Below are 23,551 nucleotides of genomic sequence, written 5' to 3' on the forward strand. Positions count from 1 at the left end.
AAAGTATTTTTTACCTTTTTCCAAATCACCATTTTTGCCTGAACTAGCGAAAGGTCTAGTGTTTAGGGGGGTTTGCAATTAAAAATCATCAATAGCAGTTATTCAGCCCTTTAAGTGTGCAGACCCCTGGATGGGGCATTTGGGAAGCCACAATAGGAATAGTAGCAATGGCCTTTATTGAGTGCAACCTGAATAAAATATACTGTATTAAACTTCTGGGAAAAGTATCATGGAGGGAAAAAAATATGTTCCCTAACCCCTCTGATAGGAGAGAAAGACATAAAAATATTTATCAACAGGAGAATTATGGAATTAGAATAAATAAGACTGTACGTTCCATGAGAGCAGGGGTCATATCTACCAACTCTGTCTTTTACTGTCCCAAGAGCTTAGTTCAATACTCTGCAAAATAAGCGTTCAATAAATGCCCCTGATTGACAATTGAATGTTTAACTGTGCATATATATACAGACACGTATACACACACAAGCGCTGAGGATGGGTATAAACGTATAAGGACCAGACATGTATGTTGGGTTGACGTGACAGTGTGTGGGATTAGGCAGGTAGGTGGAATTTTAGTAGGGCTTTGAAGGTGGTAAGGTCTGCGGTCTGATAGATTTGGAAAGGAGGGAGTTCCAGGCTAGGGGATTAAGATGAAAAAGTGTAAGAGGCAGGTGGGAAGAGAGCAGATTGAGCTGGTAGCAGTGAGCAATAAGTGGAGAGAATTGGTGGAGACACAGCACTTAGGTACATATCCCTAAGTAATTTATATTAATGGCTATCTCCCCCTTTAGACTGTAAGGTCATTTTGGGCGGGGAATATGCCTACCAATTCTGATATATTGTACTCTTACAAGCACTTTTTACAGTGCTCTGCACACAGTAAGTGCTCAATGAGTATAATTGATTGATTCATCCAATGGTATTTTTTATTTGATATGGATGGAGAGTGAAGGTATGGTATTGAGGAATTTATAATCTAAACAGGATTTTAGAATCTCATTAATAATAATGTCGGTATTTGTTAAGCTCTTACTATGTGCAGAGCACTGTTCTAAGCGCTGGGGGAGATGCAGGGTAATCAGGATGTCCCACGTGAGGCTCACAGTTAATCCCCATTTTACAGATGAGGTAACGGAGGGCCAGAGAAGTTAAGTGACTTGCCCATAGTCACACAGCTGACAAGCGGCGGAGCTGGAATTCGAACCCATGACCATTAAAGTCATTAATGTATAATCTTCATTTTGCTCAAAACGTCTTCCTGCTGCCCATATTCTTTCTTTAACTATGTGTTCTAAATCTAACTTGACTTTCCTGAGCTGAAACTTCCTGATGCAGGCATTATTATCTTGAGTGCACTTTCACCTGCTCTATTGAAAGCCCTTTGGGTCATAATGTTACTAAAGCTTTGAAAAAGGGGGGAAATGTTACTTTGAATCATGTGCTGAGGCATGTCCAAAATTCTTATTCAGGTTTAGGCCAAGAGTGTGAATCACATTTCCTCTTGGGCAGGACTCATGGTCTCACACTCACCTGAAAGCCAGTGCAGGACCAAAAAAACCCCACTTTGAAGCATTCTTCACAACTGCTTTGAAAATCTCACCTCTCTTTCAATACAGGAGAATATGCTTGCTAGATTCCCTTTTATATGTTCTATTAAGTGCCTTCCATATTCTGAATTTCCATGTTCTGAACTCCGCGTGTTAAGCTTTGCATCAAGAACACCAGAACTTTCTAAGAACTAGGAAATGCTTTCTCCTGAGGCAAAGAGAAGAGAATATATTTGGGGGAGAGAAAAGAGGGAGAAGGGCTAAAGGGAGAAAATGGGAAAGATGGTTCCTTGCAGTGTTTGCCTTAGTTCTGATACAACTAGTTCTACCATAACCCACAGGTTGTGTCCTCTGCCGTTATTCTCATGCATGTAAGGATTTTTTTTATGGTATGAGTTATGGGCTTACTATGTGCCTGACAATGTACTGAGTAATGGGGTAGATACCAGATACTAAGGGACTATGTCCCACATGGGGCTCAGTCTTAATCCCCATTTTACAGCTGAGGTAACTGAGGCACAGAGAAGCGAATTAACTTGCCCAGGTCAGACAGCAACCAACAGGTGGAGCTGGGATTAGAACCCAGGTCCTCTGACTCCCAGCCCGTGCTTTTTCCACAGTGCTCTTTCCACTTCCCTCTTTTCATTGCATTCTTAATGAATTTCTTCAATAAAAACAGCACCAAGCCCAATTAAGCTGGTGTCATGAGGAGAAAGTTCCCTAATTTCCCTTTTAGCCTAGATGGTTTTGGAAAACAGATGCAACGGCAGAATTGAGTATACTCGGGGTTACGGAAGGAAAGTTTGAACTCAAGGTGGAGCCTCTTCCTGAGTCAGCAGAATTTAAGCTATAAGGGAAAATTACAGGGAAAGTCTGAAACTGCAGTGCTTCATCGCGAAGCCTACCAAATTGAGATTGGATTGCAGCGCAAATTGAAAATTTTAGAAAACATCCTCCAATCTGGGAATGTCCAGAGGCTACAGCAACTCCTGCTGGGATGCAGTTTTTATCAGGGGTGTTACTGATCTGCTATTTCATCCTCCCTTTGAAGGCATACCTCCTCCAAGAGGCCTTCCCCAACTAAGCCCTCATTTTCTCTTCTCTCACTCCCTTCTGCATCCCCCTTGCATTTGGATTTTAACCCTTTAATAATAATGTTGGTATTTGTTAAGCTCTTACTATGTGCCGAGCACTGTTCTAAGCGCTGGGGTAGATACAGGGTGATCAGGTTGTCCCACGCGGGACTCACAGTCTTAATCCCCATTTTCCAGGTGAGGAAACTGAGGCACAGAGAAGGTAAGTGACTTGCCCAAAGTCACACAGCTGACAAGCGGCGGAGCCGGGATTAGAACCCATGACCTCTGACTCCTAAGCCCGTGCTCTTTCCACTGAACCACGCTGCTTCTCTGTTCATCCCTCCCTCAGCCCTACAATACTTATATACATAAATGTAATTTATTCATTTATATTAATGTCTGTCTCCCCCTCTAGACTGTAAGCTCATTGTGAGTAGGGAACATTTCTATTAACTCTGTTACATTGTCCTCTCCCAAGGGCTTAGTACAATGCTCTGCACACAGTAAGTGCTCAATAAATATGACTGATTATTTTTCCAAGGAAGTAAAAGCAAGCCAACACATCTTGATTGGTCCGGCTGAACACAATTTTCCAGTACATTTCACTGTTAGCAGTCTTCACACTGCTTACCAACTTGGGCAGTGGACTGAATAGTACAACATAAAGCGCAATTTTTTGTTTAAAGGTGAGAATTCAGGAGTTACCAGCTGTTGAGTGAGCCTTATAAACTCAGTGAAATTAACTGAATTATTTCAAAACTGAACTTGTTCTCCTAGGTACCCACACCACTGTGTTCTCCCCTGACAAATTCAGTGTAACTGTGAACTGGGCAAGATAGATTTTCTTTGCCTAGGACACAGCTCCCCTCCGTAACACACACAAAAGGCAGCTACTAGGTTGGAAAAATATCTCCTTCTGCGATGAGGACACTGGATTCTAGATAATAAAAAAAGACTAATGATAATAAAGATATTTGTTAAGCTTATTATATGTGTTTCCTGCAGAAACGCTCTGGGCATGTCACTCCCCTTCTTAAAAATCTCCAGTGGTTGCCTGTAAACCTCCGCACGAAACAAAAACTTCTCACTCTAGGCTTAGAGGCTGTCCATCCCCTTGCCCCCTCCTACCTCTCGTCCCTTCTCTCTTTCTACCGCCCACCCCGCACGCTCCGCTCCTCCGCTGCCCACCTCCTCGCCGTCCCCCGTTCTCGCCTACCCCACCGTCGACCCCTGGGCCTCATCCTCCCGCGGTCCCGGAACGCCCTCCCTCCTCACCTCCACCAAACTGATTCTCTTCCCTCTTCAAAACCCTACTTAGAGCTCACCTCCTCCAAGAGGCCTTCCCAGACTGAGCCTCCCCTTTTCCCTCTGCTCCCTCTGCTCCCCCTCTACTCCCCCTTCACCTCCCCTCAGCTAAGCCCTCTTTTCCTCCCTTTCCCTCTGCTCCTCCCCCTCTCCCTTCCTCTCCCCTCAGCACTGTGCTCGTTCGCTCAATTGTATATATTTTCATTACCTTATTTATTTTGTTAATGAGATGTACATCACCTTGATTCTATTTATTGCTACTGTTTTAATGAGATGTTCATCCCCTTGATTCTATTTACTGCTATTGTTTTTGTCCGTCTGTCTCCCCTGATTAGACTGTAAACCCGTCAACGGGCAGGGACTGTATCTGTTGCCGATTTGTTCATTTCAAGCGCTTAGTACAGTGCTCTGCACATAGTAAGCGCTCAATAAATACTATTGAATGAATGAATGAATATGCCAAGCACTGTACTGAGCCCTGGGGTAGATAATCAAGATATACAAGATAATCAGGTCCCAAATGGGACTCACAGTTTAAGTAGGAGCGAGCACAGGTGTTGATCCCCATTTTTAAGATGAGAGAACTGAGGCACAGAGAAGGGAAGTGACTTGCCCAAGGTCACACAGCAGGTACATGGTGGAGCTGGAATTAGAACCCAGGCCTCTAACTCCCAGTCCTATGTTTTTTCAATTTCCCAATAAGGAAGATTTGGAAGAAGACTGAAAGAATGTGAATTTTATTTTTATGAATTATCTGTCTTTTTTTAAAATCAGTCCTTAATTGGAGAATAATCTACTCAGTATATCATCTGAATGAAAATCTCAGAGACAATATCCAAAGGAACAAGAGCATGTGTTGAGACCTGTATCCAGGGCCTAAAATAAACTGGACACAAGGCTTAAAGACACTGTCGGCCCTCTACCTCTCCTTTTCATCCCCTTTGAGTTTGGGATTAAGGGGTAACTGTGTTGTGAGAACTCTGAGGGTTCTTTAGGCTTATTGCTATGGTTAGGACTAGAATCAAGTGAAGTTGGCTAGAGGAGGTGTCCTGGGAACACAGATTTCTGTAGCCTACCGATTTCTGAAAACTGCTTGAGAGAGAAAGTATTGTTGGAGAAATCTGCTCCAAGAACCCATTTTTGGATGCAGCTCTCGAGTGTGAGCCTTATGTGGGACAGGGACCGTGTTCAACCTGGTTAACTTGTATCTACCCTAAAGCTTAGAACAGTGTTTGGCACGTAGTAAGCACTTTAAAAAGTACCATCATTATTATTATTATTTCCGTGCCCACCATCAGAGCGTTCCTTGACTTTCTTTTTCTTTGGACCGATTAGAATGAATGTAAATAACCTTTGGCATTGGCTACTTCCTCAACTCCCAGAGAGTCTTCCATGGGTCAAGAAGCTCATTTTTCCAAGAACAATCGCAGGAGCTAAGTTACTTCCTCCTCTCTAGCTTTGTGATGAATGAGCTTTGGGTATGAGCAGGGTTTAGGATGAAACTGGAGGCAGTCTTGGTTGGGGCTGTGATAACTCATAGAGTTTTCCCAGCTCCCTCTGCAGAGGTTATTTTGACCACCAGGTTACATGATGTCAGGGAGGGAGAGATTGACTCTGAAAGGAACCCATCCCCTTCTGGTGTGGGCCAGGCTGGAAGACAGTCTGCAAAGGAGATATGCGTTAGTGAGTTCCAAGGCCCCCAATAAAACAAACACTTAGTACAGTGTTGTGCACAGTAAGGACTCAGTAAATACAACTGAATTATTTACTGTGTCCTTAAAGCATTTTCTCTGGCCTCCTTGCTTTTGGTTCTCCAGTTTCAGCTCATCATTCAACAGCTGCGTAGGTATTCTATCCTATCCCACCCGATGCAGCTGTTTTGAGGTGAGCACAGGCACGATTTAGGAGTCTGACATATTCCAGGATTTCTTTGTTTGTAATTGTCTCACCATCTGATGCTAAAACCCTACAAATGACACTGTGTAACTGCTCAAGGAATCGGATGGGAAGTCCAGGTGTCACATCTGCTCAGAAAGTTGAACAGCTCTACAGCTTTAGTCTGTCTTGGAACTGAACACCACAGTGCCACCATGCTCTGTCCGATGGTCTCCCACGGGATGCATTGGCCTTCTCGATCCGATTATCTACTTCCCTGTTTATCGCTGATCGTTTGCTGTGTAGGTAATAGAATGCGGTGGCAATGTATTGCTCCGCAATCAGCACTAAACATTTTTGGTTGTGGGTATGGTTCTTCTGGTGCAGGCTGATACATTTCCTCAGCTTTCTTAAACTTCCACCTATAACGGATGGCTGATTCAATAAAGCAGCTGACTTGAAGCAGTGTTGCTTAGTGGGAAGAGCACAGGGCTTGGGAGTTAGAAGACTTGGGTTCTAATCCCAGCTTGGCCACTTGCTTGCTGTGTGACTGTAGACAAATCACTTAACTTCTCTGCACCTTAGTCACCTCATCTGTAAAATGGGGATTAAATCCTCCTCTCCTCAATTTAGACTATGAGCCCCATGGGACAGGGACTGTGTCCATCCTGTTAAACTTGTTTCCACCCCAGCGCTTAGAATAGTGCTTGACACGTAATAAGCACTTAACAGATATAAAAATAGTGACTTACAATCATTTGTGTGTCTTCTTGGGTGTATGCGCTAGAGGTGTGTGCCTCTAGGGCTCAGTATATGTGTTCAGGAATTCTTGAAGAACTGTCTCTAGATTTTGGATCAAAGCAATCAGTGGTATTTGTTGAGTGCTTGTTGTGTGCAGAGCACTGAGCTGAGCACATGGGAAAGTACATTACAACAGAGTTGGTAGATTCGATTCCTCACCTCGAGGAGCTTACAGTCTACTGGGGAAGACAGATATTAAAATAGATTTAGGGATAGGGAAAATAGTAGAATATGATAATATTTAGGTATTGTTGGATTGGGGTGGGAAAGTGCTTAAGGCTTGCACAGCCAAGTTCATAGTCGATGCAGGGGGAAGGAGGAGAGAGATAATTAAGGCTTAGTCTGGGAAGGCCTCTTGGAGGAGATGTGATGTTTTAGAAGGGTTTTGAAGATGTGGAGAGCAGTGGTCTTTTAGATTAGGGGGAGGGAGTTCCAGGTCTGAGGGAGAACATGGGTAAAAGGTTGATGGTGGGATAGATGACAATGAGGTACAGAGAGTAGGTTGGTGTTAAAGAAGTGCATTATGTGGTTTTGGTTGTAGTAGATGAGTGAGGAGAGGTAGAAGAGAGAACGCTGATTGAGTACCTTAATGCCAGTTGTCAGGAATTTCTGTAAAGTTGGAGGTGGATGAGCAACCATTGGAGGTTTTTGAGGAGTGGGGAGCTTTGGACCGAATAGTTTTTCAGAAAACTGATCTAAGCAGTGAAGGAAAAACTGGAGAGAGGAGAGATAGGATGCAGGAAGGTCCACAAGGAAGCTGATGCACTAATCGAGGCAGGAAATAATGAGTGCTTGGATCAGCATGGTAGCAGTTTAGATGAAGAGGAAAGGGCAGATTGTAAAGATGTTGTGAAGGTAGAAACAAGCAGAATTTTGTGACAGATTGAATGTGTGGGTTGAATGAGAGAAATGAGTTGTGGATAATGCCAAGGTTACGAGCGTGTGAGACAGGGAGGATGATGGTTCTGTCTACAGTGTTAGGAAAGTCAGAGGGAAGGTAGGGTTTGAGTGGGAAGATGAGGGCAGAAGCAGCATGATATAGTGCATACAGGTTGGGCCTGAATGTCAGATAAACCTACGTTCTAATACTGATTCCGCCCCTTGGTTCCTGTGTGCCTTGGGACATTCTCCTTATTTCTCTGTGCCTCAGTTACTTCATCTGTAAAATGGGGATTAAAACTGTGAACCCCATGTGGGACAGAGATTGTGTTCAACCATTTTCCCCAGCACTTAGAGCAAGTTTTTGACGCTTAGTAAGTACTTCATAAATACCATAATCAATCAACTATAATCAGTCAATGAAGGGTTCTCATTTGTAGATGCTAATTTTGAGGTGTTGGCAGAACACTGAGGTACAGGTGTCTGAGGGTAGGAGGAGATATAAGACTGCTGAGAAGGAGGGAAGTCAGGCCTGGAAAGGTATATTGGGGAATCATCCACCTAGAGAGTTGAATTTGTGAGAGCAAATGAGTTTTCCAAGGAAGTGGGCCTACAAGAAGAATAAAAGGGGCCCCAGAACTGAACCTTGATCCATCCCCACCATTAGAGGGTGGGAAGCGGAAGGGGAGCCTGTGAAAGAGATATTCTAACATTCACGCCCGGGTCTCTTTTTCCATCTTCCAGCATAGCTGCTTAGAATAAATTGAATAGGACCAGATGTGTTTTTCACCCCTGCTTCATCCCATTGGCAATGAGGAATGGATCAAACAGGGCTCTCTCAGCTCAGACAGGCTACCATGAAGTAGTCTCAGAATCGTAATGAATTTTTCAGGATGTCTAGCTCCCAGAGTCCCAATCTCCTGATGGTGTCTAATGCTTTCAAAAAGTCTTGGAGAGTTTTGTGTTATGGTATTTTTTAAGCACTTACTATGTGACAGGCACTGTACTGAGCACTGGGGGGGGGGATGCGAGCAAATTGGGTTGGACAAAGTCCATGTCCCACATGGGGCTTGCTATCTTAATCCCCATTTTGCAGATTAGATAACTGAACCACAGAAAAGTTAAGCGACTTACTCAAGTCACACAGCAGACAAGTGGCAGAGCTGGGATTAGAATCCAGATCCTCCTGACTCCCAGGTCAGTGCTCTATCCATTAGGCCATGCAGCTTCTCAGCATGGTATCTTAATGGTCCTCTCTGCACATTTCCTGTCTTTGACAAGCAGAGAAGATCATGTCCACTATGACATGCTATGATATGAAGTCACACTGTGGTTTAGGGAGTGTTCAATCCACAGTATCCTTTAGTAGCTGGTCCATGAGAATTTTAGATCTTGCCAGTGGAGTAATATGCCTTCATATCTGTAGCGATCTGGTCTTCTGCCCAAATTCTTGAAGATGGGGATGATGGTGGCACCTCTGAGATATTGTGGCATTTCCTTAGTGTTCCAGCTTTGGAACAAGAGCATATGTAAGTGTTAAAGCTGGGTGTCTTTGCCATGTTTATAGATCTCAGAAAATATGCCATCAGGACCAAGCGCTTTTCCATTTTCGTAGCTCTGACGCCTGAGATGACTTCATCAGCAGTTGTGACCTGGGTGTGAGGGGAGGCTTTGTATGTTTTGAAGGGCCTCTTATTCAATGGCAGAAAGTGTGAGGCGTATGTGGAAATGTTGTTGCCATCTCTTCAGGCTTCCTCCTTGTCTGTGATTAGGCTGGAGCTATCTTCAGTCTTCTGGAAGTGCTATGACGCCATTTACAGGACCATATAATGTCTTCAGTGATCTGAAGGAGACGTATATTCAGAGAAACAGAAAGCTGAGAAGGGCTGTGATGATATAGCTGAAACAGGCTTTTAGCCAGTTTGTTCATAAGACTAAAGCACCCCCAGCCCCCACCAGGCTGCAGGATGGCAGCCAGAGTGCCAACTGGCACAGCAGAAGCCCACTCCCACCTTCTTGGACTCTAACCAGACACTAGGTTTCATGGGCTAAATTTACCAGAGTTCTAGTTTAACTCCTGTGCAGGGTATGGGTATGCCTGAGTATGTTCAAAAATAACAATACACTGGATTTTTCCTCACCCATAGCTATAGTGTAGCTTTCAATCGATCAATTTCAATCAATCAGTGGTATTTATTGAACATTTACTGGGTGTAGAACATTGTACCGAGCGCTTGGGAGAGAACAACACAATAGAGTTGGTAGATGCAGCCCCTACCCACAGAGAACTTACTAAATGGGGAGATAGATATTAATATATATTACAGCTGAATATGAGGATATGTACATAAGTACTGGGTAGCTTGGGGTGAGATTAGTATCAAAGCGCTTAAGGGGTACAGACCCAAGCTGCTAGGCGATGCAGTAGGGAATGTGAGAGGGTGGGAAAATCAAAAATTAGTCAGAGAATGCTTCTTGGAGGAGATATGATTTTAGTAAGGTTTTGAAGGTGGGGAGAAGGGTGGTCTGTCGGGTATGTAAGGGAAGGGTGTTCCAGGCCAGAGGGAGAATGTGAGCAGGGAGGTGATGGGGAGAGATTAATTGAGGTTCATTAAGTAGGATGGTGTTAGAGGAATGAAATGTGTGGGCTGGAATGTAGTCGGGGATGACTGAGGTTAGGAAGGCAGGGGAGAGCTGATTGAGGGTCTTAAACCAGTGGTAAGGAGTTTCTGTTTGATGCAGAGGTGGGTGGGCCACCAGTGGAGGTTTTTGAGGTGTGGGGAGTTGTGATGTTTTAGGAAAATGATTCAGACAGTGAAGCATGGCTCAGAATGAGGAGAGACAGGAGGCAGGGAGGTCAGCGAAGAGGCTGATGAAATAGAGAGGGTTATGACAAGCTTTTGGATCAGCGTGGTAGCAGATTGGATGGAGACGAAAGGGAATGGAATGGATTCTAGAGATATTCTGAAAGTAGAACAGGCAGGATTTGGTGACAGACTGAAAGTGTGGGTTGAAAGACCGATTTTCCACTCAGTGTCACATATATGAATGCATATATCCAAATAATGTGTGTAACCTCAGATTGACATATACGTTCTTAATAAAACCAAGGACAAATTCTAAAGGGAACCTGATACTGATAAAGGGAACCAGGGAAAGAGAGAAATGGGACTAGTATCTCTGCAAATCATTCTAAAAAGATGTTATGTTTCCCTACCTCTACTCATTCTACCTGTTGACCTTGGTCCCAGGTACCCAACCTACTCACTGTTCCTCAGTATTGTCTGTCTCCCTGTTGAACCCTTGTTCATATCCTCCTTCTGGCCTGGAACCCCCTTCCCGCTTCATGTATGACAAATCAACATTCTCCCCACCTTTGAATCCTTACTAAAATCACATCTCTCATCGAAGAGGCCTTCTCCCGCTCAGCCCTAATTTCTCCTACTCTCTCTCCCTTTTATATCACCTATGATCTTTGGTCTGTATGCTTTAAGCCCTTGATACTCGCCCCATCCTCAACTCAAAAGCACTTTTGTACATATCTGTAATTAATCGTAATGTCTGTCTCCACCTGTAGACTGTGAGCTCTTTTTCTAAAATGGCATTTGTTACGCACTTACTATGTGCCAGGCACTATACTAAGCACTGGGGTAGATTCAAGATCATCCAGTTGTAGCCAGGCCTTGTCCCACATGGGGCTCACAGTCTTAGTCTCCATTTTACAAATGAAGGAACCGAGTCGCAGGGAAATGAAGCGACTTGCCCAAGGTAACACAACAGACAAGTGGCAGAGCTGAAATTAGAACCCAGATCCTTCTGACTCCCAGCTTCATGCTCTATCCACTAGGGAAGATTACTTCTCCTCACTCTTCGTGGGTGGATACCAATTCTATTGTACTCTCCCAAGCACTTAGCACAGTGCTCTGCCCACAGTAAGTACTCAATAATGCTATTGATTGTTTGACCTATGGGCTTAGTCTGTACCTCTTAAGCTCCTGGATACTCACTCCATCACAACAGCAAATATGTACACATTCTTATACTCTTCCATTTACCCTACCTGTAATTTATTTTAGTGTCTCTGTCCCCCGCCTTTGAGGACTTGGATTGTATCTACCAATTCTATCGTACTCTCCGAAGTGCTTAGGTTAGTGCTCTGCACACAGTAAGTGTTCAATCATTATCACTGATTAATTCTTAAGTTTACCCTTTTCCCCTCTATTTAGGTCTTCCCTTCCCACTGGTTCAAAGAGCATGATACCCACTTCCGGAAACTCATTCATTCCCCCTCATCCCTATTACACACCAACAGATTTCTGTTGGAGCTCCAACAATAAAGGAAGGGAGATGAGCATAGGCTGTAAGCCCTCATCTCTAGACTGTAAACTTGTTGTGGGAAAGGGACTGTGTCTACCAGCTTGGTTGTATGTTCAGCCCATGTTTCTCCACTCCTCAAGAACATCCAGTGGTTGTCTGTCCACCTCCCCATCGAAAAGAAACTCCATACCATCGGCTTTAAAGCACTCAATCACCCTGCCCGCTCCTACCTTAGCTCGCTGCTTCCCTACTACAACCCAGCCCACTCACTCTCTCCTCTAATTGCCAACTTATTCACCTATCTCAATCTCATCTATCTCACTGACAGCCCCATAGGCATGTCCTACCTCTGGCTTGTTAAGTCTTCCCTCTTCATACCCCACTTTCAAAGCCTTATTGAAAGCCCATCTCCTCCAAGAGGCCTTCCCCAACTAGGCCCTCATTTCATCTTCTCCCACTCTCTTCTGCGCCACCCTTGAACTTGGACTTGTGTCCTTTATTCACACCTCCCTAGGCCCTACTACCCTTATGTTCAAATCTGTAATTTATTTATATTAATGTCTGTCTCTACTGTATACTGTAAGCTCCCTGTGGGCAGGGAACATGTCTACCAACTCTGTTATATTGTACTTTCACAAGCACTTAGTACAGTACTCTGCTCATAGTAAGCTCACAATAAATACCATTGATTGACTAGTGGCAGAAACTATTCAATGCATTAGCTCAAGGCCTTCTTCCCCAACCTACTCGGACTTATTGTAGGGCTTATTCCTGGCTGGTATCACCAGCATTTACCCCATGAGGATTACTGGGAGATGGGCAGAAAGGAACGAGGCAGGGAAATGTAGAAAACACCCAAAGCCGAGTGTGCCTTGATTCTGGATTTTGGTCAGTTTTGGAGGCACTGTTTTTCAGAGGGATTTGGCTTTAATTGTTCTTCAGTGAGTTTGAATATACAGCAAGGTTAGTCTTAACCAAAATTGGATTGTAGCAATTCGTGCTTTCCCTCATCTCTCAGGGTTTGGTTCTTTTTGTCCCAACCCTTCCCTAAAGATACACCTTTTATCGTGTCAATCATTCATCAGATTTTTACTAAGCAACTCCTGCATGCTGAGCACTAGCATGCACTGGGAACATCTGCTAGAATAGGCAACATGGCCCCCGCCCTTGGCTCTTTTACCCCCTCTCCTCTATTTCCCTTGATTTACCCTATTCTTGGGTCTGCATATGATTGTAGCTCACCTCTTCCCAGTTTGCTTTCAGGAAATAATACTGATAATGATGATATTAGTAATAATAATAGTGATATTTGTAAAGTGATTATAATGTTCCAGACACTGTACTAAGCTCTAGGGTGGGTACAAGCAAACCGGGTTGAACACAGTCCCTGTCCCACATGGGGCTCATAGCAGTAATCCCCATTTAACAGATTAGGGAACTGAGGCACAGAGGAGTAAAGTGACTTGCCCAAGGACACACAGCAGACACATGGTGGAGCTGGGATTAGAACCCAGGTCTTTCTTGGCTCAGTGGAAAGAGCACGGGCTTTGGAGTCAGAGGTCATGAGTTCGAATCCCGGCTCGGCCACTTGTCAGCTGTGTGACCGTGGGCAAGTCACTTAACTTCTCTGGGCCTCAGTTACCTCATCTGTAAAATGGGGATTAAGACTGTGAGCCCCCATGTGGGACAACCTGATTCCCCTATGTCTACCCCAACGCTTAGAACAGTGCTCGGCACATAGTAAGCGCTTAACAAATACCAACATTATTATTATTATTCTGACTCTGAGGCCCGTGGGCTATCCACTAGGACATGGCGCTTCTCTAATTTAATACACAGGAACTCTGAAATTGCAAGGGGCCCATATTTCCTTTGGAATCATAAACTAATATATGGTCAATTCTGCTATAGTTGGGCGTCTGATATGATTGTAACACAGTGCTTGGCACATAGCAAGCACTTAACAAATGCCACAGTTATCATTGCTAGAGGGAGGAAGAGCTGTGGAGACCACAAACCAGGGGAGAACATTTCCCACTGGACTCTCACCTCCATTTCCAAGTGCTGCCCTCCAGCTTTTTGAGCCAGATGGTCAGCAGCAGGAGGGAGTCCTCGTATTTGTCTGGGCAGTAATGGGAGATAGGCTTTGGCTGGTGGACCATATTATTAATCAGTGGTTTTGAGCACTGACTGAATGCAATGCATCAGTCAGGCAATCGTATTTAGTGAGTGCTTACTGTGTACAGAACACTGCTCTGGGAGAGTACAGTTTAACAGATACATTCCCTGCCCACAACGAGCCTAAAGACTAGAGGGTACTAAACAGTTGCAAGAGTGCAACGGATAGAAGATGCACATTCCCTGCTCTCAAGGAGCTTGCATTTGAAAACTATGGACGCAGTTTGGGAGAAGCTTGGAGGAAGAGTAGTTCCCCCTGGAGAGTCCATTCATGGACCACTCTGAGTTGACGATTTATTGAGTGCCCCTATGGTATCCCACTAGGAGGACACCATCCTCTGAGGCTACTGAGCCACTGAAATCTAGGTGAAACATGGGAAGCTTCCAGAGGCTGGAGCTATCTGTAAACGCTTCTCCCTGTGTACGTGGCATCTCCGTGTCAGCACCAACTGGAGTTGTCATGACTAATTGAATGTGCACTTGAACACTTTCTACTTAAATTCCCCAATTGTCTTGGAAAGCATCATTTGGGACATGTAATGCAGGATGAAGCTCCTGCTGAGACGCGGTCTAGACATGAGGGTGAACTGAAGGAGCCCCCATCTCCCCAGAAGGTCTTCCTGAGGGCCAGCGGAAGGAAGAGAGCGGCGAAGGCTGGAGGGCCTCATCCCCTAGGTGAGCCTTCCTGAAAACCAGCTGAGGGAGGAGAGAAGCCAAGTGCTGGAGGAGCCTAGAATTGGATTGTCCAAACCGGGGCATGCAGGATGAACCAGCCAGCTGTAACTTAGTTCTTGTTCTGGCCTTTGCTAATGGCGACTTGTAATTTATTGCAGTTTGGGTTGGGGGAGAAGAGGGGCCTCCACTTCACAGCTCGGGGAATCAATGAATTGATCATATTTATTGAGTGCCTTCCCTGTGCAGTGTACAGTACTAAGTGCTCGAGAGAGTACAACGTCAATCAATTATACATATTTATTGAGCTCTTACTGGGTGCAGAGCACTGGAACTAGCACTTGGGAGAGTACAGTACAACAATACAATAGCCACATTCCCTGCCCACAACAAACTTACAGTCTGGAAGGGGGAAGGAGACATTAATATAAAAAAAAATTATAGATATGTACGTAAGTGCTGTGGGGCTGGGAGCAGGTAGTGAATAAAGGGAGCAAGTCAAGGCGACGCAGAAGGGAGTGGGAGAAAAGAGGGCTTAGGGAAGGCCTCTTGGAGATGTGCCTTCAATAAGGCTACGAAGGCGGGGAGAGTAGGTGTCTGTCAGGTATGAAGAAGGAGGGAGTCCAGGCCAGAGGCAGGCTATAGGTGAGGGAGTTGATGGTGAGATAGATGAGACTGAGGTAAAGTGAGTAGGTTAACGTTAGAGAAGCAAAGTAGTAGGAAAGTAGAGGTGAGGTAGGAGGGGGCAAGGTGATTGAATGCTTTAAAGCGTATAGTAAGGAGTTTCTTTTTGATGCAGAGAAGGCTGGAGGTTCTTGCGGAGAGGAGAAACATGGACTGAACATTTTTTGTAGAAAAATGATACAAGTAGCAGAATAAAATATGGACTGAAATGAGGAGAGACAGGAGGCAGAGAGGTCGGCAAAGAGGCTGATAAAGTAGTCATGGCAAGCTCCTCAAAAATCTCCAGTGGTTGCTGAGTATAAAGCAAAAACCTCTCACTCTTGGCTTCCAAGCTGTCCATCACCTCTCCCCCTCCTACCTCACCTCCCTTCTCTCCTTCTACAGCCTACCCTGCACACTCCGCTCCTCTGCTGCTAACCTCTTCACTGTGCCTCGTTCTCGCCTGTCCCGCCGTCGACCCCTGGCCCACGTCCTACCTCTGGCCTGAAATGCCTTCCCTCCTCAAATCTGCCAATCATACTTCCCTCCTTCAAAGCCCTACTGAAGGCTCACCTCCTCCGGGAGGCCTTCCCAGACTAAACCCACCTTTTCCTCTGCTCCCTCTTCCCTCCCCATCACCCCGACTCGCTCCCTTTGCTCTACCACCTTCCCCCCCAACAACACTTGTGTAATAATAATAATGATAATGATGGCATTGAAGGGCTTACTATGTGCGAAGCACTGTATATATGCATATATTTATAATTCTGTTTATATTAATGATGTGTATATATTTATAATTCTATTTACATTGATGCTATTGGTGCCTGCTTACTTGTTTTGATGCCTGCGTCCCCTCTTCTAGACTGTGAGCCCATTGTGGGCAGGGATTGTCTCTGCTGCTGAATTGTACTTTCCACGTGCTTAGTACAGTGCTCTGCACACAGTAAGCACTCAATAAATACGATTGAATGAATGAATGAATGAATGAATGAATAAGTGTTTGGATTAACATGGTAGCAGTTTGAGTGGAGAGGAAAGGGCGAATTTTACCAATTTTGTGCAGGTTGAACCGACAGGATTTAGTGATAGAATAAGTGTGTTGAATGAGAGGGAGGAGTGAAGGTTAATGTCACGGTTACAGGTTTGTGAGACAGGAAGGATGGTGGTATTGTCTACAGTGATGGGAAATTCAGGGGAAGGACGAGGGTTTGGGTGGGAAAATAAAGAGTTCTGTAATAAATCTGATTTCTGCCCTCAAGGATCTTACAATAAAGCTGGGTACACTGACACTTAAATTACAGATGTCTTGTCTTATGCTGTCAAGTTGATAGGAGGAAGTAATAGAATATGACAATATGTCATGAGTACTTAACTGCCTAGGTTGTACTGAAGGACTAAAGGGAGAGTTAGAGGCTATAAAGTGGGGAGATTATAGAATAATCAGGGAAGGACTTCTGGGGAAGATATATTTTTGAAGGGCTTTGAAGATGAGGAGAGGTCTGTGCAATAAAAAGTGGGAGAGAGCTCCAGACAAGGAAGTATGAGCAGGAGGTTGGTGATGGGAGAGATGAGAATGAGGCACAGTGAGAATATTCAGTGATAGAATTCTCATCTGCCAACGCAGGATGCCCGGGTTCAATTCCCAGCCAATGCATAGAAATCTCTACTGATGCCTGTTTACTTGTTTGGATGTCTATCTCCCCACTTCTAGACTGTGAGCCCTTTGTGGGCAGAGATTGTCTCTATCTGTTGCTGAATTGTACTTCCCAAGTGCTTAGTACTGTGCTTTTCACACAGTAAGTGCTCAATAAATACGATTGAATGAATGAATGAAAGGTCAGCGTGACGGGAATGACTATTGTGAACCGGGATGAAGGGCAAGCAGTGTGGCTTAGTGGAAAGAGCATTGCCCTGGGAGTCAAGAAGACCTCGATTCTAATCCCGGATCCACCACTTGTCAGCTGTATGACATTGGACAAGTCACTTCACTTCTCTGTGCTTCAGTTACCTCATCTATAAAATGGAAATTTTGACTGTAAGCCCTTTGTGGGACAGGGACATTGTGCAACTCGATTATCTCGTATCATTCCCAATGCTTAATACAGTACCTGGCACATAGCAAGCACTTAACTAATACCACTAAAAGAAAAAAAAAAGAACATTCATAAATGGGAAGGAAAAAGATTGTTGAATGCTTAAAAGCCAACGGTCGGGAGTTTCTGTTTTATGTGGAGAGGAATGGACAAACACTCAAGACTGTGAACCCACTGTGGGCAGGAATGTGACTGTCGTTATATTGTACCCTCCCAAGCACTTACTGCATTGCTTTGCACATAGTAAGAGCTCAATAAATATGATCAAATGAATAAATGGTTGGAGATATGTGGGGAGAAATGGGGGGTAAGATGTTTTAGAAAAATGATCCAGACAGCAGTGTGATGTTTGCACGGGACGGGGAGCAGCTGGAGGCCGGGAGGTCAGCCAGGAGGATGAAGAAGTAGTCAAATACTTCTTGCTCTCCCACTCTCCTGCCCTCCCCTGCTTGCTCTGCCCTTCTCCTCCCCCTACTTCCTTTTTCTCTTTCTCTCCTCTCTCCCCACTCCCTCTTCACTCTCCTCTTTTCCTCTTCATTCTCCTCTCTTCCCTTTACCTCTTCCCTCTCTCATCTCCCTCCCCTTTTTCTCTTCCCTCCCTCCCCTTTCCCTTTCTCATCTCCCTTTCTTTTCCTCTCTCCTCCTTCCCTCCCCTCTCTGGTGCCTCTCTTTTTGCTCCCCTCTCCCCTTTTCTCTCTTCTGTCTTCCCTTCTCTTTCCTCTCTTCTCTCTCCTCTCTTCCCTTTCCTGTCCTCCTTCCCCTCCCTCCCCTTCATCTCCCTTTTCCCTCTGCTTTCCCTCTGTATTCCCTCCCACTCATCTTCTCCTCTCCCCAAATTACTGGTGTTCACCAGTCATAACTTTAATTTAGCATGAGAGTAAATCAGTCAGTCAATCAATCGTATTTACTGAGTGCTTACTGTGTTCAGAGCACTGTTCTAAGCACTCCGGAGAGTACTATATAACAGAGATGGTAGGACACGTTCTTTGCCCACAGGTAGCTTACAGATTCGAGGTCATTTGTTCCCTTTAAGAGCCCAACATCATTCTGTAGTGGAAGTGCTTTTCTCTACTAAGAGTTACCAGGAACTATTGAAAGTTCAGGTATATCTCATTTTCTTTTCCTCCATCTCAATCAAACAATCAATCATATTTACTGAGAGCTTACTACGTGCAGAGCTCTGTACTAAGCACTTGGGAGAGTACAATACAACAATTATCAGACATATTGCCTTCCCACAATAAGCGTACAGTTTTGAGGGCCTCAATCACTTTAGGTGCTTACATTTACTGTCTAGTTTAATAATAATAATGACATTTGTTAAGCAGTTACTTTGTGCCAGGCTCTGTTCTAAGCACTGGGGTAGATACAAAGCAAACAGGTTGACCCACTTGGGGCTCACAGTCTTAATCCCAATTTTACAGATGAGGTAACTGAGGCCCAGAGAAGTTAAGTGGTTTATCCAAGGTCAAACATCAGACAAGTGGTGAAGCCGGGATTAGAACCCACATCCTCTGACTCCCAAGCCTGTGCTCTTTCCACTAAACCACACTGCTTCTAACCCCTTTCCTAATGGAAAGAATACATAACGGAGAGTAAGGATCCTTGGGTTCTAATCCCACCTCCTCCAATTTCCTGCTGTGTGGCCTTGGACAAGTTACTTATTTTATATGTGCCTTAGTTTCCTTATCTGTAAAATGGGGATTCAATATCTGTTCTCTCTCCTATCTCATATGGATCAGGGACTCTGTCCGATGTGCTTATCTGTACCTACCATAGTATTCATTCATTCATTCATTCATTCATTCATTCAATAGTATTCATTGAGCGCTTACTATGTGCAGAGCACTGTACTAAGCGCTTGGGATGAACAAGTCGGCAGCAGATAGAGACAGTCCCTGCCGTTTGACGGGCTTACAGTCTAATCGGGGGAGACGGACAGACGAGAACAGTGGCAATAAATAGAGTCGAGGGGAAGAACATCTCGTAAAAACAATGGCAACTAAATAGAACCGAGGCGATGTACAATTCATTAACAAAATAAATAGGGTAATGGAAATATATACAGTCGAGCGGACGAGTACGGTGCTGTGGGGATGGGAAGGGAGAGGTGGAGGAGCAGAGGGAAAAGGGGAAAAAGAGGGTTTAGCTGCGGAGACGTAAAGGGGGGGTGGCAGAGGGAGTAGAGGGAGAAGAGGAGCTCAGTCTGGGAAGGCCTCTCGGAGGAGGTGAGTTTCAAGTAGGGTTTTGAAGAGGGGAAGAGAATCAGTTTGGCGGAGGTGAGGAGGGAGGGCGTTCCGGGACCGCGGGAGGACGCGGCCCGGGGGTCGACGGCGGGATGGGCGAGACCGAGGGACGGTGAGGAGGTGGGCGGCGGAGGAGCGGAGCGTGCGGGGTGGGCGGTAGAAAGAGAGAAGGGAGGAGAGGTAGAAAGGGCCAAGGTGATGGAGAGCCTCGAAGCCTAGAGTGAAGAGTTTTTGTTTGGAGCGGAGGTTGATAGGCAACCACTGGAGTTGTTTAAGAAGGGGAGTGACATGCCCAGATCGTTTCTGCGGGAGGATGAGCCGGGCGGCGGAGTGAAGAATAGACCGGAGCGGGGCGAGAGAGGAGGAAGGGAGGTCAGAGAGAAGGCTGACACAGTAGTCTAGCCGGGATATAACGAGAGCCCGTAGCGGTAAGGTACTAAGGTACCTTAGTAGTAGTAGTAGTAGTCAGGACCTTATTTGGCTCACAGGAAGCACTTAACATATTATTATTATTATCTGTTTATCATTTTCCTCATCTGTATAAATGAAATAAATATATATTTATTTAATATAGATTAAATACCTGTTCTGCTTCCCTCTCAGACTGTGAACCTCATGTGGGACAGTGGCGACGTCTGAACTGATCATTTTATATCTACCCAAGTGCTTAATCCCTGGCCCTCAGGAAGTACTTAACAAAGACCCCAATTAAATTAATTAAATGGTAGGCTTCACCCTTTTTCTTTCCAGTTGGAATGGCACTGCTGAGTCTCCTGGTTAGGCTGGAGAAATTTGGAGCCCCGGCAGCTGGCAAGAGTTCAGTGGAAGCGACCACCCTTCGGCCTAGCCTGAGTCACCTCTGCTCTTCGAGACCTGCTTCATTCCAGTGGCCGTGGGCTTCCCCTAAAGGTCCAGCGCCAGTTAGGATGTAGGATGTAGGAAGAATAAATTAGCTAGCCTTCTAATCTTTCCATATTGGTATCTGTCTTCCAAGGGAAAGGCTGCAAAGGTTTGACCTCTCTCTCAGTAATTACCTGTCCACAATTGGAGGCTGCCTTGATCCCATCAAGGCCACGGGGAAGCTTATTCCACTTAATCAGAAGCAGTGTGGCCTATTGAAGAGAGCACAGGCCTAGGAGTCAGAAGACCCGGGTTCCAATTCTGGCTCTGCCAATGCTTGCTCTGTGACCTTGGACAAGTCACTTAACTTCTCCGTGCCTCAGTTCTCCTGTTCACCCTCCTATTTAGGTTGTGAGCCCCATGCGGGACAAGGACTGTGTGCAACCTAATTACCTTGTGTCTACCCCAGTGCTTTGGACAGTATTTGACTCATAGCAAGCACTTAACAAATGCTATACAACCCCTCCCCCTAAAAAAACAACCAACAGAACAGAAGCAGCTTGGCCTAGTGGAAATGGCATGGGCCTAGGAATCAGAGGTCATGGATTATAATCCCCGGTCCACCACTCTCCTGCTGCGTGGCCTTGGGCAAGTCATTTACCTTCTCTGTATCTCAGTTTTCTCATCTGCAAAATGGGGATTCCTGTTGTTCTCCTACTTAGAGTGTGAGCCCCATGGGGGACCTGATGATCTTCTATCTACCCAAGTGCTTAGTACAGTGCTGGACACATAGTAAGTACTTAACAAATTCCACAATCAATCACACTGACACTAGAGCCATAGAGCAGTCATTTTGGTGGGCTGAGTGGCAGGCTTGGATGCATGTGGTTCTGGCACCACTCTTAAATCTCTCCGGGAATTACCCCCTTGGAGCCAGGTACACCTGGCCGGAAGGCACAGCACAGTGATGGTCTGGGTTTGGAGTGGGATGTGTGCAGGGGGCCTAACTCTGACCCAGCTGGCTCCTGTCTGTGCCTCACCCTCTGTTTGCTTCTGTTCGTTTGCAGATGCGTCGCAGATGAATAACGTGGTGCCGACCTCGCCTCTCCTCCCCCAGATGTCCCATCCACATTCTTACCCCAACCTGGGCCAAATCTCAAATCCTTACGAACAGCAGCCCCCGGGCAAGGAGCTCAACAAGTACGCCTCCCTCAAGGCAGTCGGTAAGCAGTATCTAAGCAAGTTGCCTTTCCTTGAGTCGCGTAACCTAATCGATTCTTGAAAAGGGATGTCTGGCTGTTTATATCTTTCACCCTGGCTTTCGAATGTCCGTAACAAAAAGCAGTTCATAATGTTTCTCCTCCCCCGACATTGGCCCAGTGCCCCACTCTTGGCAGTCCTGGGAAATAGACCAGTTGCCAACACACCCCTACCTCCTAGAAGCTTCTGTAAAGATCCAGAACTTTCCAAGACACTTTCAGTGGGAAACATAGGGCACTGTAATATCATCCCACTCTTTTACCTCCCCATGGAGACTGTGTAAAGATAACACTACAGGAGGTTGGGAAATGGATTCAAGTCACTGACGATGTAAGATGACATTCCTTCCCTTCTTCAGCCCCCATGGACTTCATTCTGCCACCCTTTCATCTCCTGTACAGTCCATACTGGCAAGGAGAGCGCTCCATTTCAAATTCATTCAAAATCTCCAAGACTATGTCTCACACCACGGTGGGGTTAAAACCCTTTAACACATTTTCCCCTAGTAGTAATATAATTTATTAAGAGCTTGCAGTGGGCAGAGCCCTGTACTAAACACTATGAGAAAATACACGGTCCTTGTCTCTGGGGAAGCTCCCCGATAAACTGATGCATGGATATTCAACTCATATCAGGGTTCCGGCTCATTTTATGTCAGTCACCAGTGGCCGTTAGAGCCTAGACAGTGGTCTTGAAATCTACTCCCTGATTAGTCCAAAGCCCAATTTGACTTGCAAGGTAAAGAAGGAAATCTTGGCAGACCAACAAGATGCTTTATTCTCTCTCCAGGTTCCCAGTAGAAAGCCCAACCCTCCCGGCTGGGGAAAATTAGGGAAGTTGAAGAGTAGAGAGCATTTTAGGAACAACCAAACCCATTCTAGAGCTGCCTCCCAGCTCCTTTAGCTCAACTGGGTTCCCTGGAACCATCATTTTGGAAAAGTATTATTAATTAGGCATTCAGTTTGTTAAACTTTCATAGGATCTAACAGCAACTCTTTCAGAATAGGTGAAAATGTTGGCCTAATACCAGCCATCGCTTACAAAGGGCATGGGTTATTTGGCAAAGACTAACGGATTGAAATATTGAGAACAAGCTGAGCATGGGGCCAGAGAAACTCTGATTGAAAGGCTAACCGGTATTTTTGCAGGGCCCGTCATAATTACTGCAAAGCAGCCAAAGGAAGAGTGTTGGGTTCTGGAAAGAGAAAAATAAAGGCTATGTGCAGAGGATGAAACCAAATAGCCTGTGGCTATGTCTCCACAGCTACAGTAGGGAGAGGAGATGAGAAAATGTGGACAAAGCCTTCACTTTCTCATCCGTCATCTCCACGCCTCCCCTTCCCACCGCCATTTTGCGGCAACTCCAGAAATCTGGTGTGAGATGACCATCCTCTCGATGTTTTGTCACAGTCATGCAGCACCACATAAATCTCTCTGAGTTGAGCCAACAGGCAGAGAGCCACAGATGGTCTCGGAGCCAAATAGCATGTAACCAAACAAGTGGTGTGACTGACTCCTCAATGTTCACATGGGGTAGAAAATAGTTTTGTATTTTACCACTTGAGGGAAATGTAAATCTGTAATAAATGTGCTTTCAGAGGCTCTTTATTAAGGCGTAATATGATCATAGTGAGAATGATGAAGTACATATCATTAATGGAATCATTAGAGCCAGGCAGAGAAGTCAGTTTGAAATGGTTTGCTGTTTTAGCTTCCTAGGCTTTCGTTAACTAGATGAATCGTTTTTTAAATCAGATGAATAGCCCGAAAGAATTGAGACCAACTGTCAT

At 45.2% G+C, this 23,551-nt stretch overlaps 1 protein-coding gene across 1 annotated transcript in view; it reads left to right on the top strand.

The window, feature by feature from the left end:
- SHISA9 (shisa family member 9) overlaps positions 1-23,551 on the top strand; it is a 261,288-nt gene that overhangs the window by 216,230 nt on the left and 21,507 nt on the right. Inside the window, exon 4 of the mRNA XM_029057989.2 lies at positions 21,569-21,724. Coding sequence (XP_028913822.1) covers positions 21,569-21,724 — 156 coding nt within the window. The remainder of the gene's footprint in view (positions 1-21,568; positions 21,725-23,551) is intronic.

This window comes from Ornithorhynchus anatinus, chromosome 2 (genome assembly GCF_004115215.2).
Source record: "Ornithorhynchus anatinus isolate Pmale09 chromosome 2, mOrnAna1.pri.v4, whole genome shotgun sequence".
Classification (NCBI taxonomy): Eukaryota; Metazoa; Chordata; class Mammalia; order Monotremata; family Ornithorhynchidae; genus Ornithorhynchus; species Ornithorhynchus anatinus.